Consider the following 16,844-nt stretch of genomic DNA (forward strand, 5'->3'; position numbering starts at 1 on the left):
AGAGTCTAGGCAGGCAACAAGGAAATGGAGTAGACCTGATGACTAAGACCTATCTACAGTATAGGTACCTGTGGATGATCCTAAGAGACCAAGTCTGCAGAGACAGTCCCCAGGCAGAGTAGGCCTTATATTTATACCTCTGTGGTGGAACCTGCTAGAACATCTTGCTTACTCAGCCTAGTCAGGTGATCAGGTCATATGACCAAGGATGAGGTCATATGAGGTCATGTACAGCCATGCACAGCAGGTCACCTGACCATCCAATCCTTCCAGCAGGTTCCAGCACATGCCAAGGTATACCAGCTACTTCCATGTCATAAAGGCTTAGTCATGTCTCTTGACCAAGCAATGAGCTGGTGCCCTGACACCATTCTATCTACATTTTGCAAGTGAGCAGCTTGTCACCTTGAGCCTGTGCTTCCTTGACCTTGTGCTTGAGGCAGGGAGGTTCAATGTGAATGGAGGTCCACACAGGTTGGATCTCAACATCAAGCCACTTGATTTCTTGTTTCATGCATTCCATGTGTAGCCACTTGATAGTGGCTTGGCAAACCTTGGGACTGGCCCATTTCTGCTTGAGGATATCATTCTGAGAGTATTGCAGGAGGGCAAAGTCAGAGAGGAATGAGTAGTCAAGAACCTCTTGAAATGAGAGCATGGGCCAAGACAGGTCCCAAGCAAGCTTGTTGTACCTCATTAGAGCTCCTTGAATTGTGGTGCTGCGCTGCTTAAGCACTTTTGAAATTGATGTGCACATCTTGTAGCCTGTCCACAGATGAGTCGAGGCAGTCTGCTGCATGGTCACCTTATGATGGAGCAATGAACCAGTGCCACACAGATTGCACTTTTCTATCTCAAACAAGTGCTGGACTACAAGTCCTTCAAGCTTGTCCAGCACTCAGTTGTATCCATGACAAGCAAGATCATGCTCTGTCTGCTTCCAAGTTTCTGAGTCAGGTGTCCAATGCTCAGTGTCAAGTGCAAGTTCATACTGGGTTGCAAGTGCTTCCAAGGTTTGCTCAGTCTGGAGGAGGCACAAGTAGTCTCATTTGAGCATGCATTGTCTTGATGTGGCTGGAAGTGACTCCCAAGCTGTGGCAGGCATGGAGAGAAAGTTGTGCAAGCCAAGTTGAGCCTGCTCCTGCCTAGGATTTGGTCAGATCCATGATGACTGGCCAAGTCTTGCCAAGCACAACTCACTGAGTCAACTGTAATCTCTTGAGAGTTTCCAGATATCAGATGGCTAGAGCCTTGGCTTCCAGCTCTCACACAAGTGAGTGAAAATATTCTTGTTCCTCCTGCAGGAAACCCAAGAAATCATCATCTGTGAGGTGCAGGTGAGCTTGAACCACATGAATTGCACTTCTGTTGGTCTTGAGAATGGCTAATGCCTGCTTGTACTTGGTGAAGAGCCAGTCTGCTGCATTCTCTGTTATTTACACTTGCAGGGGCTTGAAGAAGTCATGCACCTAGGCCAGCTTGTTGGTCCTCATCCCATCTCACCCAGAAACAATGCAAGGTCACATGCCTGTGATACTCTGAGGCATGCCAAAAGAGCAGAGCAGTCAAGTTCTGCTTTGAGAAGATCCACTTGTTAGTCTCAAAAACTTTGAGACCAGCTGAGGTGATGAATTGAGGATGGTATTGAAGCTGACATTGCCAATTGTGGGCATACCCATGGAATGCACCCACAAAAACTTGCAAGGCTTGAGAATGGGCCATGGGATCAAGGGTGCTGTTTGTGATGGTCTTGGAGTGGTTGCAGCCAATATCATAACCCATGGCAAGATCCTGACCCAACATGCTCAAGATCTTCTTGAGGCACACTAATGAGTACTTTGCACTGCATAGCATGGTGGATTAACTCTCAATCCAAAAAGAGCTAGAGATGACTTACAGTTTGCCCAACTGTATCATGTCTGTGGATATGAGAATGAAAGCATGTCTGCATGAAGCAAGAAAGTTCCTGCATGCATGCAGGGCATCATGCCAGTGCTTGACATTGTGTTGAGCAAGGCTGGTGCCCCACCTAACTGTGCATTCTGCATGTCCTTCATCATGCTTTGCTTCATTGAGGTGGCAAGATTTGATTTCCTGATTCAAGTTAGCCACAAGAAGCACTGTTGCAAACAGACTTGCACCTGCTTGTCCACCAAGTCTCTTGCAAACTCATTCACATCATCTTGAGAGAGGATGTAGTTACTTGCAAACTTGGAAACATCCTGGTGCCCTGCCCTGGCAAAGTGTTTACTTGAATTGTTGCCATCAACCAAGAACAGCTTGGAGTGAGGTAAGACTGGTTCCCCAACTAGCTTTTTGAGAAGTCAGCAGTTTCTTTTCCCGAACATTTTGGATGGACCCAATATTTGCAAGCCAGGCAGGAATTCTTCAGGTGCCAGTCTAGAGTATCTTGGTCAAATGCATGCTTCACTTGCCTCTTGATTGTGAGACACATTTTGAGCCAGATATTGTATGCTCTGCTCAGGAGTACATGAAGATGCCACCAGTATGGTACCTGATTTTATTTCAGCACACTCGACTTGTGGGAAGCATGAAAATGAGTGATGTACCCCATGGAGATCACACAAGATGCAGGCAAAGGACTCATGAGACACATATGCATGGACCTGTGCAACATGCAGAACTTGCATGATGTGCAAGGAGATTGCCCATTGCAGCTCATCAGGACTACACAGCATGTATCCTTGCTCCAAGAGATGACAGAGGAGGTTCTTGCTGAATCGAGTAGCATGAAATCAAGTCAACAAGCTCCCTGGCAGCAAGTCAGAAATTCAGCATGGCAAGTGATGGGCAGCTGGCTCAGCTCACCTTTCCAGCCCACTACCTGTATCAAGTACCCACCTGAGCCTAACAACTCAGGAATCAGGTCCACATGCTCCTTTGAGTGACCATGCTGCCAATGCAGAAATGCTTGCTCCATCACTGGAAGCTCAGCCACCCAGCAAGCATTCCATCTGGCAAGCTTTGCAGCATGAGGCCTGGATCCAATGCTGTGCCATGATTGTGTGTCACTGAAAGAGCATGTCAGCCAAGCACAGAAACTGAATGAGGTCCACACACTGATATTCTTGTAAGACAGATTCAAGAGCAGGCTCATCCTTCTCAGTAACCCATGCCTGCTCATCCAAGCTCCCAGCCATGTCCATATCCAGCCCATCCTTGGTTCTTGGGATGGCAGTCTCTCTGGCAGCTTGCAGAGCATAGTGCTGGCTCATGTAATTGAGAGCCTGTTCCTCTTCCTCACTCAGGACCTGCTTCCTCTAATTTCATGCATTTTGGATCTCTCTGAGTCCCACAATTCATGAGCTGAGAGAGAGCAGAGGGGGTGTGTTTTCGAGTTGCCTGCTGTCACTCCTAGCTTGTCTTGCATCACACAAGGCTGACAGCATTGTGCTCTTCCCTCAGTGTTGCATTTGTGAATCTGGGAGGACAGAGAGCTTGACACTGCATGAGGTCAAGCTTGCACTGGATCTTGCTGGTGGTAAGCCACTTTGAGTTGGAGGAATTGATGAGTTCATCAAGCCCTGCAATCTCTACATGGTCTGTATTGGTGGGTCAGTCATGCCCTGATGCGCCCAAGCACATGGGGCTTTAGTCACATGACTCTTGTCATTCTTCAAAATTACAAGAGAAGACCCTTTTATGCTGGATTGAGCTGGAATCAGGGGTCCCCGGTGGATTACACAAATTTGTGTCGTGGGCAGTGTCTGCCCCCGGCATGAATTTCCGCCAAAACGGGGGTGTTACGGGTGGCACAGTCGTGACGGGGGCAAATTCCTACCCTGGAACACGCGAAACATTTGCTGTTTTTTGGTTGTTGTAAAAATAAACCATTTCTTGACAATTAATGTTGTTATGGGTATTCAGTATATTTTATAATAGTTTACCACACATAGCACACTCGGCAAGGCATGATCAACCGCTGCCCCCGGAGTGTCTGATACAGAATTATTTATCTTCCATCCATTTGCGCGGGATCAGGTGGGAGCCTGAGGGGGTAGGGAGGGCAGGGTGACTCGCTCTCAAATAGGAGTGATTCGAAAGTACTTCTAAACAATCAAGGCACTGAAATTCCTCGAAGTGTAGTAGGACGACCTTACCAAGCAAGCAGGAGTCAGGTGACCTGCAATCCGACTGCCCAATACTCCAACCTTGCCGAGAGTCATCAGATTTGTCACTCGATTGTAAACAATACCTGCATAACCCTGCAAGGCCCGATACGCTGTTACAACATTTGATTCTCATGATTCAGGCTCTGGAAATACTTCATCGAGCCACATTTCGTAGTCCAGATGATCCACTGGATCCGATGATAACGGAATTACCTCTCGCAGATAGGCTACAGCAGACGCAGACAGCACTGCCTGTTGAAGATCCACTTCTGTCATGAACCCCTAAATTTGATGCACTCGTTCACCTGCTGTTGTCTACTGGTTTTCAAGGTGCTCACCTTTTCTCCTGCAAGTGATCTGAAGGCATCACGAAGCTGTTCTGGGGACGTTTGATCTTCCGTGATTTCCACCTGCATCAGAATTAGAAGAGACATCCACAAGATCAATGACAACATACAAGAAGATTTACGAAGGCCGCAAAAGTTACAGCCCCGTACTCCTCTCCTAACTGGGTGAATATAGTTTCCAGATCCTCGTCCTGTGAGATTTCTGTGAACACGCGTAACCAATGCACAGGTCAGCATCCAGTCGCACCGAATACACAATACCAAGGCTCGCCAGAGCAGCCGCCATTTCTCCCATGCTAAGCGTATTTGTCTCGTCCTTGTCAAAATATCGGAATGTACTCTCAAACTGCTCCAGCTGTGCTGGCGTCAAGTTTGACATATTGCGAGAAACAATCTTTCCAAATATTAGATGCATGATTGAGTCAGGAGGAAACGAGCAAGCCTGATTATCAATGAATGCGACTTTCTTTGAGATTGCTTGCTGAAGTAGACGAAACTCGAACTGCAAATCCTGGTAGTTGAACACGGTGTGATCGTTTTCTTCGACGTTTGCTGATTGGCAATCTTGTTCTGCTCGTTCCAGAGTCACGAGTCGAAGAAGCAACGGCTCCAGGTCGGCGCTGATTGCTTGGAGTTGTGTTCGTTGAGTCTAAGACAACGCGGGTTAGAACCAATATCAACGCATAGGTACCACTCGCTTCTAGTGGGCCGTCCAAAGCCGCGAGATCAGCTGCAACCTTTCTCAACTGTTGTTCGTATGCGTTAGCTTCATTCGCGAACGTCTGGCGCAGGGTCTCCTTTATACTGCAAGATCGCTTGATATTGACACTCATCGTGGCTTGAATGAAACAGCTCACTTGCGAATCTGCGCATTGACAGCCCTGGATCTCTTCCCCTCGCATTCTAACAAACAAAGCCAAGCGGTATCCAACCCCTGCGGCATGTTAACGTTCCGACCGACTGGAAAGGCACGCAATTTTGCGCTCACCGCAAGATCCAGTCCGTCGGGAGGTTCGTACGGTCGCAAATTGTACGTCTTTAACTTGGTTTGGACATTACCCAACAAAGTACCCAGGTCCTGCTTTTCTGCCACCCAATCCCTCTTCATGGTCTGTTTATACAACAGAAATGTATTGGACTGCGTCTTGGCGTCCTCGTATGTTCCTGTGAAAGGAGTTGACAGCCATTCTTGTTCCTTGTCACGCAACTGATGCAGCAGCTAGTGGCATGCATGAGTGACACAGATTGCTTGCAGCAGGCAGTCGAACCTTTTCGATGCGTCGCTCGTAATCATTCTTGCTCAGCCAGACAGAATGCATGAGTTCAGCGAATTTCTCGACGCGTCGGGATACTGTCTCTTGTTGATCTGCAACCGCAATTTCCGTAAACTTCCGAAAATCTTCTCACGCCAAATAACACACTCGCCCATAGAAGAAAATGCATGAAAGTATGAGGCAACATAGGTCATGACACTGCGCTCATCAGGAGGGCGGGCATCCGCGAGGTCCTTAACTTCCAATAGTTGCTGTTGTACACATCAGCATCAACACCACGGAAAGAGAGCTTGTTGCACACTGGTATGCTGAGATGATGTGCGGCCACATCGAACGCTAGCTGGATCACACGGTGGGTGTCCGCCTGTCAGAGAGAACGTTGAGACTAGTTAAAAATATTCCAGCTGATTCAATGGGTCGAGTACCTTTTCAAGCGAATGGTAGTCCAACAAGTCTGGACGGTGGTGATGGATGAGAGCGCATCTGACAACATAAGGAGTTGTCCAAAACATAGGTATGAACAAGCTTACAGCGCTAGACCGTCAGACCAGCTGTAGCCGAAATCAACGACGTTCACTTCCGGGTAATTTGCAGTTTTGCGTTGGCACCACAAGAGCAGGCCTTCTTTGGCCGATAGACCTTCTTCGCTACGAGCATTTCGGTTGGCTCGAGAGCGATGACACCCGACGGCAATTTCCTCACCTGATGTCCGCTATTGTAAACCGTAGTATGAGCGTCCATATCATCCCCAGAATCAGTTTCAGATTCCCATCAATTATATCTCGCCAGGGGTCAATCGTGTAAAGAGATAGTTGTTGAGGCTCACCTTCCGGACCTATGTTAGTGAGCTTTACACCCCGTGATCGTATGAATTCCAGAGCTTTATTCACGTTTTCTGCCTTCTGAACTCGCATCTTTGGGACCTTGTTGAAGCGGCCTAGAGAAGTATCTCCTGCGAACCTCTTTGAGAATTCTGAACCAACAGTGGCGTATAAGTTACCCATGATTTCCTTGAGTAACAATGTCATCGACCTGAATCACGTTGAAAAAAAATCATTATACCATGAGTTGGATCAGCTTCACGCCGTCAGAAAGATCCTTGACCAGCGAGGTCATGAGCGGGTAGCCTTGGGATTCGAGCTTGCTGTTAAGCCTTCAGAGGAGAAGTACATCAGGGAAGCATGGACAGTCACAGGTGCGTAGAATAGAACCAACCATTTGCAAAAGGTTCGTTCCTGCACATCTCGAGACTGAGTTTCGAGTGAATCCATCAAGGGTTGAGGGATACTGATTGTGCTCGGCCTTCACCAAATTGAACAACACTGTGACCGACACAACAAACTCAGGGACGCGTTGTGTGACGCGTGACTCCCCTTGCACTGTGCAACAGTTCGTAAAAGTGATCACTATGGATCACGCATCTTCGGACCGTGAATTCTTGGATACAGTTCCAGGAGAAATTGCTTTTTTTCGTGGGATCATGCAAGCGCGCCCTGTGGGGATCAATCGACATTTTCACATGTTGACAGTTCAGCAGCATATTAAGGACGCCACCAAGCGGAGTGTGACCGTCCCAGTGTTGTGGGACAAGCTACACGCTCTCTATGATCTGGAAAAGCTAGAAAATATGGTAGATTGTTCATGAGAGAACTGTCTTTAGACTCTAGCTGATTACTGTCCAGGATGTATCTGAAGAAGACGAATCTCCGCCACAGATGGAAATACCGCTACCCAATGATGACAAGACACCTAACTTATCCTCACCGGCTGTCCGAAAAGTCATATTCCATCCTCATTTTCGCGAGGAATTTTTTCTGCCTCAGGAAGAATACGATTTGCTTGTTGCAGAAAGAAGACTCAAAGAGCTACCTAGCTCTGCTGATGAAAGCACAACCAGGCCGTCAAGACGTAATCTCCGAGGGAAGGAAAGAAACGCTGGACTGGTGTCAGGGGATAGTGAAAGTAGTGAACTCACAGAAGGAGACGGTGACCAAGATGCCAAGGCTGACGAGAGCATGGACGGTCAGTTTGTTTTTTTGTTTCGGTTGTCTACTACACGGTCTCATCAGACGGTATGCTTCTCAGATCGAGGACACCCGATCCGGCACGGCAGACAGCCTACCAAGCAGACGAGGAAAACTGCACAAGTATCCGCGAAAGCTCGAGGAATACCAAAGGCTGAACATGTAAAACGAAGGAAGGTTTGTAGGTTTCAGTCTTGCCATCATCGATGGCTGAGTCATTTGGACAGCGATGGACAAGCAAACCGTGACAGCATGCCCAAGAAACACTCCTGAAGGGGCGACATACAAAGCTAGCGCCATCGAGCAGATGTTATACATTAAATCTGGGGATACGTGTAACACGGACAGCACATATATAAGACTGTCTGGTGCCATCTATCTACCTTGACCCGCAAAGAACCCGGAATTGTGTAGCTTACTTAATTTGCGTGGAAGGCCCGTGGAGTTAATCCCACCACGCTGACCCTTCTCCTTTTATGTATGTGACCCAGTAATGTCTGTCCCCGCCAGTCCACGTAAATGTGGTGTTTGATTGATGACTGTGATTTCTAGGAATCAGAAAAGGTCCGATACAAAATCTGAATATATAGAGGCACGCAAGGGAGGCAATGGACCCTGTTTTGCCAAATATAACAATTTCTGCCAAATCTGAACATATGGACATACACCTATGATATGATATAATACAATGAGAAATATGATACTACCACTAACCCTAACCCTAACCCCTACCTTCCCTACCTGCCCTAACCTTAACCACCCCTAACCTGCTAGATGGGATCATGGGATCCTAACCAACCCTAACACCATGCAGGCATGTATATGTGCTGTAAATACTTTCCTTTTTAGGGAATTATAGATGCAATTTGCCTCTGATGCATGCACCCTATACTACTCATCTCATGTGTGCTCACAGAAGGAGTACAGAAGATACCTGAGTATGAGATGGATTTGCCTGTCCACTCTGCAGGAGTATAGATGAGAAAAGGAGTACTATGTAGCATGTAGGTTGATGCAGATCAGAGGCAAAGGACCCTACTTTTACCATATATAGAAAGATAACAAGCCAATCCTGTGGACATTGCCCATAGCACTGCTTACATAAATAATTATCTTAGTTAAAAAATATGATATTATCACTACCACTAACCCGACCCCTAGCCCGGATCCTAACCAGTACCCTAACACTACACAGGCATAGGGGAGGAATTCCCTTTTTCGGCAATTACTGAGGTAAGGGACCTCCCAATCCGCGTTATCTATCCCACATGTAACATTCTATTCATCTATCCTGCACACGGGCCATGGTTGCAAGGACAGAGTCGAACATCATGCGTTCTGAAGATATTCTTAAAATATGCAAACGCCATATTAGAAGCTCGTCAAATTCTCTGATTCTGTTTAGCAGATCCATCCTTGCTGTTGCATGTCGGTTGAGGTGTGAATAAAGAACGAGGAAATCCGTTGTATTCTCTAAATGGGGGCAGGCTCGGTTATCTGTCAGACATTTTCATATCCGAACGCCAAGGGGTGGAGTTGTTGAGTGCCTTACGTGAGGTTTGTCTTCTCCCCAAAGCAAGATGTGCTCTCTGAAACATATGCAGGAATACCCGAGGTTTCAAAGCACAGCGTTTGTCCAAACTGCTGGTGGTGATCACACGTTCCTGGTGAACCGACATATGCTGCATGAGAACACAATCTTAGAAGGCAGAGTGTGGGTGCATCTATGCCGCGGCTCGTTTATTACGGTCCTACAAACTTCTCATCTTGCTTACTCTGTCTGATTGCTCCATTTTAGTTCCACGAACCTCCAAACGCTGTTATTTCTGTTGTCACGACGATTCGAACCATGCTACCCGTCCCAGCCATCACAACATCCCTGGTGGCGGTCGAGTGCGAGACACGCATTCTAGTGGCTCTCGCCGGCGTGCTACTGGAGTACGGGGTTGTCTATGTCCCCTCACCGGACATGTGCCTGCTGCATTTACCTGTGACGATATGCAGTGTGATTCTTACTGGTAGCAACGAGCATATTCTGCTCCAGTACTGTTTCCCCAGAATGCTCTCCGAGACCTCATCCTGCAAGGGCCCCCCCATCCTCCAGAAATCCTTTATACATCGTTTCACTTCACGGCTCCATGGACAGCACAGCGAGTGGGATGGTATCCGGGTAGCGATGTATGATAGGGTCGAGGCGCGCTTATGTCTATAATGAAATGGGGGACAAAGGTTCTGCCCATTTCGTAACTGACGTCAATATGAAGACAATACATATTATACACAGTCGAGAAGAGGTACTGGGCCACCTGCTCTCAAACAATGATACAGCCGTCCCGCTTCCCTCGTCCTTCCAATCCCTCCAACTGAGCGAGTTTCACTTTCTCGGCGGCAGTCAAGAGCTGAAAAAGAATAATGAGCGGCTATTATCGTCATACTGGTTTGTCCCCACCCCTTTATTTGCTCTCTCCTTCAAAGCTGCCATCGCACTTCTCTCCTCTGCCATTGCCCTCCTAGGTGCAAACGAATACATCGCGGGAACCAACATTGTTAGAAAAGAGTGGGGGCGGCGAAAATGATGATGGAAACGGTAAGGAACGACCCGGTACGAATGAACATCTTGGCTTTAGATTCGGAGAGGGTGCGGAAGAAGCCTCGCACCGGTCAGCTTTCGAGAATGGCACGCTGCTCATCAGCCCACTTCCAATCTTCTCGTTTCTCAATGAAGAGGACGATTGAGCTCCGTTTGAGGAAGCTGGTTCTTGTGCCATCTTAGGCCTCGCAGTCTTGAGTTGAGAGTACCACACCTGGTTGTTGGCATGAGAGTTATCGACACGAGAATTCAACGACGGCGTTTTCGACATTGTGGGACGGCCATTATTAGGCCCAGAGATAGACGAACATGAGTGCGATGCAGCAAATCTGTGTTCGGGGCAAAACTGCCTTCTACATGACTAATACATTCGGTGAGTAAACGCATCACCAAGTTTGGTTCAGTACATACCGGGCAGTGAATGGGAACTATCAGAACTTTCCTACAGCGAGCATGTGCGCATATACGTGCACTTTTCTTGGAAGACCCTTCCCTCCCCAACGCCTCACAGGATGATTTAAAGTGACTTTCCATGGCAGCCTGAGCATGAGTAAGCACCGGAATAAGATCTGTGACAAAAAGTTACTCACGTCTGGATCACCGCCGCTGGGATAGGCAACAGGAATGTTGCAGAAGGGACAGCTCGGCGCTACACGGTTGTGCATAGTCGGATCCCACTTGTTACATCGATGTGCATCAGGGAGAAAGTGGGAAGAGCAAAAGGTGTATGAGCAATGTGGACAGTTGATTGGTAGGAAATCGTTCAGGCTGCAGGAGTCTAGATGGCATGTCGATCCTACAAATAGAAGTTCCTGGCTTTTTGCGTTTGCTGACATCGATGGACAAGACTCATGTACGTTGCAGAAATATTATTAGTGAGGTGAATTTAAGTAGCGCGAGGCACAAAGGGGACGCGTCAAAGCAAGCAAGGCTGGTGCCTTCTAGAAGCGCTGAATAACCAAGCAGTGTGGGCTTATGTAATAATAGTAGGACATCTCGAGGCAGTGCAGCGCCAGGGAGTAATCCCACAGTGCGCAGACCAAGTCACCACACTCTTTCTTCATTACCTTGCCTGCTCCATCATGGTAAGCACATCTATGACAGTGAGATGTACGCAATTATTCAGCCCCTCTTTCCTCAAGTCTTCTGGAATCGTTCCTTCGGCTGACGTCCTCCGTGTCTTTGAGGAAGACTTGAAGCGAAACAAGAAGTTCAAGTACATCATTCTCGGCATAGCGAAGGTTGTCGATCCCTCAAATGCAAAGCCCGTAGATACGATTGTGGTAACGAAGACGTCTGAAGAGCCTTCATGGGACAAGTTTCTCGCAGAGCTTACGGATACCGAGTGCAAATACGCTATCTATGATTTCGCGTATGAGGTCGATGGTGGAGGACAGCGGACTAAGATCATCTTGATTACCTGGTAAATAACTTCTAGGCGCTCTCGTATACTGATTCACATGACATGTCAGGGCCCCCGATGGTGCGCAAACCAAGGAGAGGATGATATTTGCGTCATCCAAAGCGGCTTTGAAGGCCACATTGAGTTCCGGCATTGCCGCGGAGGTACAGGCCAACGACCTCTCTGAGATAACGTTTGAAATTGGTATTGCCCTCTATGTTAGTTGCATCCATATGTTTGTGCTAACTGTTGTACAGTACGGGCCAAGCTTGGCAACTGACCTGCCGAGCCTGGTAACAGATCTGGGGAGTGTGGCAATGGGTATGTTGACTGCTCAACCTCATTGTATCATGCAGCGGTCGTAGCTGTCTGAGTTCCTTGGCGAATGTAAATGAAAGTTTTTGTCCCATGTTCTCGGCAATGAGGTGCACGCTACCAACCTTGGGCGGTGAGGATCAATGCCGACTCACCTGAAAGTCGCTCGTGATGCGGAGAATTCTTGTTCTCTGCAAATTGGTCGAACGATTCGGGTTTGGTAGAGGCGTATGTGCCAGTGGCAAAGTGTAAATGAATTAGAGTCTGGGAGGTTCATGCCAGGTTCATATAGAATCAAGTTGGGACTTGTATAGCTGAACTTTACTGATGCTTGCTGACATGAGAGAGGGAAGTTAATGAACCTTCATCCTCAATTGTGAAGCTTGTTTTGCCTTGGTGGTTTACCAAAGTTTGCCTCAAAAATGGCTGAAACAAAACTTGAAATCAAATATAGGATAAACATGACCCACAGAAGGAATCTGTAAGCTCAGAGGCTCCTGTTCCTCCAGGCAAAAAAGATTTTCTTCTTATAACTGGTTAGAGTGGGAAGATTATGGCTGCAAGAAAAATACTGGCTCAACTTGAAAGGTAGCTGGATGGTATTCAGAATCTGTCAGGGGGACATTCCTAAAATGATCATGAGGAATGACCATGTGAGAATCTGCAAATAAACTTGGTTGGCCCCATAGTAAAATTGTTTGCTTGATTAGCAGCCCATCTCATACTCTTGGAGGCTACCTAGGTCCTGGTAGCTATTTGAGATCACCATGATACCCATGTGGTATTGACTGCAATATCTTGAGTTGTCTGTATCAGTCTTGAGAGTCCTTGATCATGTCTCTGATTCTCTGATATGCCTGAAGGCTCACATACTCTTGCTCTTGAGTGGGTCCCATCCTTGAAAGTTCCTGGGATACCCATGAGACTAGAAGAACAGGCTTTGCCCTGACCACCTGCTGCAGTCACCACAGTTCTTTGTCATATGAGCTCAAGTCATGTGAGCATCACCCTCCATAGGAGAGCAGTACTTCATCATGGCTTCCTTGCAGGCAATGTTGAGTAAGGATGGATAGATGTCACATATTTGTAAGGGTCCCCCTTACTTGTCTATTCCATCTTATAATGTAGTTTAGCAGTAAGCAGGTCACAGCAGTGAGTGGGTCACATCACAGACCCTGTAATACATGATCATCATGCATCTCTGTTGTACCCATGCCTCCCTCCTCCAATGAGCACTGAGTGCTCTCAGCTCTTGCTGCTATGAAGACCAATCCAGCATTGTCTATCCAAGAGGCTGCAAGGCAGTACAATGTGTCAAACTCAACACTGCAGCACAAAATGGCTGGTGTCAAAGCACACACAGATACACATAGTCTGCATGCCAAGTTGACAGCAACCAAGGAGAGGGTTGTCATTGAGTATGTGCTGAGGCTGGAGAGCAGGGGTTTCCAGTGCAAAAGAAAGATTTGGAAGGGATGGGAGATCTATTGCTTGCAAAGAGAGGAGGGTTGAAGGTCAGGGTGGCATGGGCAGACTAGTTCATCTGACAATGACCAGAGATCAATACTTGGCTCTCCCATCCCCTTGACTACCAGAGAGCACGGCAGGAAGATCCACAAGTGTATGCTGCATGGTTCTGGCTTGTGACCAATATGCAATCAAAATATGGTGTTCAGCCAGGTGATTTCTATAACTTCAATGAGACCAGCTTTGCCATGGGCATGATCAGAGCAACAACAGTTGTGATAAGCAGTGAACAGACAGCCTGGCCAAAGGCTATCCAGCCATGGAACTGGGAGTGGGCAACAGCTATCTGCTGCATTGCAGCAGATGGGTACATCCTCCCCCCTTTTCTTTGTGTTTGGGTGGCACCACCTTGTAACATGGTATGCAGACAACAACATCCCGGAGGATTGGGTTGTCAAACCCACTGACAAAGGCTGGACAGACAACACTACTGGTCTGGAATGGCTTATGCACTTCAACAAGTGTACTGAGAACTGCAGGATTGGTCAATACTGTGTGCTGGTCCTTGATGGTCATAGGAGCCATGTCACAGTTGAGTTTAACCAGTATTGCAAGGATCACAATATTGTCCCCCTCTGCCTACCACCACACTCATCACACTATACTCAGCCTCTCAATGCCATTGTCTTCAGGCCTTTGAAGCAGGCATACTGCAACCAGATGTCTTGGCTCTCACAGTGCAGCATCACAAGCATCACAAAGCCTGACTTCTTTGCCACATTCCACACTGCATTTGCATTGGCATTCACAGTTCAAAATATTAAGAGTGCATTCTGAGGTACTGGTCTGGTGCCTCTGACTGCACAGGCAGTCATATCAAAGCTCACATTACACCCATGGATGCATACACCTCTGCCAGTTGATGAAGAACCGGAGCAGCCATGGGTCTTGCAAACACCAAAGACTGCAGCAGAGACTGCCTCCCAAGCAACACTCATCAAGAACAGGATTGGCCAGCATCAGCAGAGCTCACCTACCTCAATCTATGCATCGATTAACCAGGTTGCAAAGCGTGCCATTGAGCAAGACCATTGCATGACACTCTTGACCAGATGAGTGCAGCTTCTCAAAGAGACAGTTGACCACCTTTCCAGACATTGCAGGATCAAGAATGTCTGTCTCCAGGACTCTGGAGTACTTACTGGTGCACAAGCCAATGAGCTCTTGGTGGAGCAACATGTTGGTGAGCTGGATGGGCAGGATCAAGGCAGAGGGGAGGCTCAGTTGAATCAAGCAAATCTGGGTGCATGATACTGTAGACTCTGCAGATTGCCTGGACACAACTCCAGGACATGCCCTGGTGCAGAACAAGTAGATAATGTGCCTGTACAGCAGTCTGATTAATGAGATGTTGCTTTAATGGTGAGATATTGTACATCCATCACAGAGCATCCACAAACCTGATCCGTTTGCTGCCCTGACCCACTCACTGCTAAACTACATTAAGGCCCTTTCAAACTTGTTACCTATGGGCTAGACTCTAGCACCTAGACAGATCAGATATATTGGCTGGATATCATGCAGAATCAGTTGGAGGTCAAAGCTATGGGCCAGGTCCCTAACTCATGAGCAGCCAGCCCTAAGATGAGCCCTTCTGTACAGTTTCCAGCCACACCCACAGATTGATTCATTTGACTTATTCATAAGTATTCATCCCTGGGTCTGATCTCTCAGGATTCCATGACATGCCCCTTCAATTATTCCTGAACAGGCAAGAATCATTCATGTTAATACTTGTTTGAGTGTGGTAAGCAAGTCCACATAAGGGTTCATAGCTGTTTTGGAGTCTGCTGAGGAGGGCATTCATCCTCATCTCAGCCCTATGCACCACAAAGGCCAACATAAAGTGGATTGGGTGTGATGTGCTGAGCAGGCAAGCATAGAGAATGATTGTGTGCTTAGTAACCATGGGCAAACTGAAAGGGCCTCAGTATAGGCCTCACTGATGGTCCAGTTCAATGAAGTACACTCAGGAGTACTGTTAAGACTGTTCTGTGTCAGAGAAAGCATCTAGATACAGTTTCCAATTGATGGTGGGGAGAGAGGAAATGACACAGAGAAAAGGTAGACTAGGCCTGCAAATGAGTAGGGCCTAGCAATGGAAGCAAACAGAATAGACAAGTAAGGGGGACCCTTACATAAACAAGCATATCAACTCACCGTTCTAAAGGATTGACTGAAGGTCCAGCATTGGAGACTAGTCAGCCATTGTCCTCAGTGTGATGATGGAGCAACAGACAAATGAGTAGAACTTGCAACTGCTGCTCAACAGACCCAGTAGTCAGCTTTTGATATCAATATGCACTTTCATCATCCCAAGCTATAGTTGCAACCTTAAACTATGCCCCACCTTGCATTGCATGCACCAAAGCACTGTCCACTGTCCTCACCATCTGTGCCATCTGTCATTCCTCACCCTTGACATCTGCATCCCTTGCTGCCTTTATGCTTGCCCACAGTTGGTTCCTGTCTGGCCACTGGCCCCTCCCCTCACCCTCCTGTGCTTTGTTATAATGGGGCCATCATGTTGTTACAACAGTGGCAGCTTTGCACTGCAGAACTTTTGGATCGATTCTAATAATACTGCTGTGGGGTGCTACAAGAAGCTATAGTGGCTGTATCCATGGACTGTATAACAATGTAAAATGGAAGCAAAGGTTTATGGCAGCCACTGAGGACTGGTCCATTTTTTTATATGACCTCTCAAGCTCCTTGACCAATATCAACTCACAATTCTTTGCTCTTTTCTGCTTTGATCAGCTTCTTGAAGCTGAGCAAACATGTGAATGCCAGATGTGAACTGTTGGTGCTATTTACTCAACACCAACTCATACTTGCAATAGTTTCATTTGCATAGTACTGATCACTAATATTTTCAAAGGTCCAGAAGTTTCTGTGCAAGTGGAGTGTGTGAACAGTGATTGCTTAGCTTAATAAGTACTATATATTTCTTACAAGTTTTTACCAATGTGATATGATGGTTTGGGAGAGTGGTTAATCCGCTGCCTTTAGGAATGGTTTAAACGGCAGTGCCGTCGGCGCGCGAGTTCGAATCTCGTAACCATCACGACCCATTGTTTTATTTTCATATCCGTGCAGTTCATGTGCGATCGTTTCCAACTCAATGTGTAATTTACACCCTATACCGTAATGCACTCTACTGGATGGATCACTTTGTCCTATTTTGCGGGTGTAGTGTTCTTGCGTACATCGTACGAGGCAGTTCCAAAAA

At 47.2% G+C, this 16,844-nt stretch overlaps 8 protein-coding genes and 1 non-coding gene across 9 annotated transcripts; 4 read left to right on the forward strand and 5 right to left on the reverse strand.

Moving 5' to 3' along the window:
* Nucleotides 1-376: 376 nt before the first annotated feature.
* DACRYDRAFT_50457 (uncharacterized protein) lies at nt 377-895 on the reverse strand (the record flags this gene model as incomplete). Its single annotated transcript, XM_040774989.1, has 2 exons — nt 377-765; nt 826-895. Coding segments are annotated over 2 exons (459 nt in total), but the record flags the coding sequence as incomplete, so codon positions are not given.
* Nucleotides 896-1,461: 566 nt separating this feature from the next.
* DACRYDRAFT_50173 (uncharacterized protein) lies at nt 1,462-1,962 on the reverse strand (the record flags this gene model as incomplete). Its single annotated transcript, XM_040774976.1, has 2 exons — nt 1,462-1,843; nt 1,898-1,962. Coding segments are annotated over 2 exons (447 nt in total), but the record flags the coding sequence as incomplete, so codon positions are not given.
* Nucleotides 1,963-2,756: 794 nt separating this feature from the next.
* Nucleotides 2,757-3,236, reverse strand: DACRYDRAFT_15089 (uncharacterized protein; the record flags this gene model as incomplete). Its single annotated transcript, XM_040771073.1, has 3 exons — nt 2,757-2,773; nt 2,830-3,032; nt 3,082-3,236. 3 exons carry the CDS (start codon nt 3,234-3,236, stop codon nt 2,757-2,759), a joined length of 375 nt encoding a protein of 124 aa, XP_040630100.1.
* A 1,005-nt stretch (nt 3,237-4,241) lies between these two features.
* Nucleotides 4,242-7,030, reverse strand: DACRYDRAFT_65404 (uncharacterized protein). The gene is made up of 18 exons (XM_040775782.1): nt 6,970-7,030; nt 6,817-6,907; nt 6,755-6,764; nt 6,581-6,706; nt 6,457-6,535; nt 6,285-6,401; nt 6,180-6,237; nt 6,056-6,118; nt 5,900-6,005; nt 5,749-5,846; nt 5,469-5,699; nt 5,338-5,414; nt 5,179-5,284; nt 4,923-5,129; nt 4,728-4,874; nt 4,591-4,671; nt 4,472-4,543; nt 4,242-4,415 (listed from the first exon to the last, which is right to left on the reverse strand). The coding sequence occupies exons 1-18, from the start codon at nt 7,023-7,025 to the stop codon at nt 4,263-4,265; spliced, it is 1,878 nt and encodes a 625-aa protein (XP_040630101.1). The 5' UTR covers nt 7,026-7,030; the 3' UTR covers nt 4,242-4,262.
* Nucleotides 7,031-7,137: 107 nt separating this feature from the next.
* DACRYDRAFT_65406 (uncharacterized protein) lies at nt 7,138-8,178 on the forward strand. Its single transcript, XM_040775783.1, has 4 exons — nt 7,138-7,384; nt 7,437-7,776; nt 7,840-7,955; nt 8,006-8,178. The coding sequence occupies exons 1-4, from the start codon at nt 7,163-7,165 to the stop codon at nt 8,024-8,026; spliced, it is 699 nt and encodes a 232-aa protein (XP_040630102.1). The 5' UTR covers nt 7,138-7,162; the 3' UTR covers nt 8,027-8,178.
* Nucleotides 8,179-10,288: 2,110 nt separating this feature from the next.
* On the reverse strand, nt 10,289-11,204 carry DACRYDRAFT_50169 (uncharacterized protein; the record flags this gene model as incomplete). The annotated part of the gene is made up of 3 exons (XM_040774975.1): nt 10,289-10,729; nt 10,780-10,908; nt 10,959-11,204. The coding sequence occupies 3 exons, from the start codon at nt 11,202-11,204 to the stop codon at nt 10,289-10,291; spliced, it is 816 nt and encodes a 271-aa protein (XP_040630103.1).
* A 197-nt stretch (nt 11,205-11,401) lies between these two features.
* Nucleotides 11,402-12,174, forward strand: DACRYDRAFT_21469 (cofilin). Its single transcript, XM_040772412.1, has 4 exons — nt 11,402-11,453; nt 11,511-11,791; nt 11,841-11,974; nt 12,028-12,174. The coding sequence occupies exons 1-4, from the start codon at nt 11,451-11,453 to the stop codon at nt 12,048-12,050; spliced, it is 441 nt and encodes a 146-aa protein (XP_040630104.1). The 5' UTR covers nt 11,402-11,450; the 3' UTR covers nt 12,051-12,174.
* Nucleotides 12,175-13,915: 1,741 nt separating this feature from the next.
* Nucleotides 13,916-14,389, forward strand: DACRYDRAFT_50556 (CENP-B protein; the record flags this gene model as incomplete). Its single annotated transcript, XM_040774993.1, has 1 exon — nt 13,916-14,389. The coding sequence occupies one exon, from the start codon at nt 13,916-13,918 to the stop codon at nt 14,387-14,389; it is 474 nt and encodes a 157-aa protein (XP_040630105.1).
* A 2,199-nt stretch (nt 14,390-16,588) lies between these two features.
* Nucleotides 16,589-16,679, forward strand: DACRYDRAFT_t26. Its single transcript has one exon. It is a non-coding gene; the product is annotated as a tRNA-Leu (tRNA).
* Nucleotides 16,680-16,844: the final 165 nt, after the last annotated feature.

The sequence above is a fragment of the Dacryopinax primogenitus genome, assembly GCF_000292625.1.
Source record: "Dacryopinax primogenitus strain DJM-731 SS1 chromosome Unknown DACRYscaffold_6, whole genome shotgun sequence".
Lineage (NCBI taxonomy): Eukaryota > Fungi > Basidiomycota > Dacrymycetes > Dacrymycetales > Dacrymycetaceae > Dacryopinax > Dacryopinax primogenitus.

What these genes read in the sequence shown, in the direction of transcription:
- DACRYDRAFT_65404 (XM_040775782.1), bottom strand. Translation starts at nt 7,025, where the DNA reads ATGGATTCACTCGAAACTCAGTCTCGAGATGTGCAGGAACGAACCTTT. An exon ending in CACATCATCTCAGCATACCA is followed by an intron (nt 6,006 to 6,055) that starts GTGTGCAACAAG and finishes TGTGTACAACAG; the next exon opens with CAACTATTGGAAGTTAAGGA. An exon ending in GTCAATGCGCAGATTCGCAA is followed by an intron (nt 5,285 to 5,337) that starts GTGAGCTGTTTC and finishes GCGATCTTGCAG; the next exon opens with TATAAAGGAGACCCTGCGCC.
- DACRYDRAFT_65406 (XM_040775783.1), top strand. Translation starts at nt 7,163, where the DNA reads ATGGATCACGCATCTTCGGACCGTGAATTCTTGGATACAGTTCCAGGA. An exon ending in GGCTGACGAGAGCATGGACG is followed by an intron (nt 7,777 to 7,839) that starts GTCAGTTTGTTT and finishes TATGCTTCTCAG; the next exon opens with ATCGAGGACACCCGATCCGG. An exon ending in AACATGTAAAACGAAGGAAG is followed by an intron (nt 7,956 to 8,005) that starts GTTTGTAGGTTT and finishes TCATTTGGACAG; the next exon opens with CGATGGACAAGCAAACCGTG.
- DACRYDRAFT_21469 (XM_040772412.1), top strand. An exon ending in AAGATCATCTTGATTACCTG is followed by an intron (nt 11,792 to 11,840) that starts GTAAATAACTTC and finishes ATGACATGTCAG; the next exon opens with GGCCCCCGATGGTGCGCAAA. An exon ending in TGAGATAACGTTTGAAATTG is followed by an intron (nt 11,975 to 12,027) that starts GTATTGCCCTCT and finishes ACTGTTGTACAG; the next exon opens with TACGGGCCAAGCTTGGCAAC.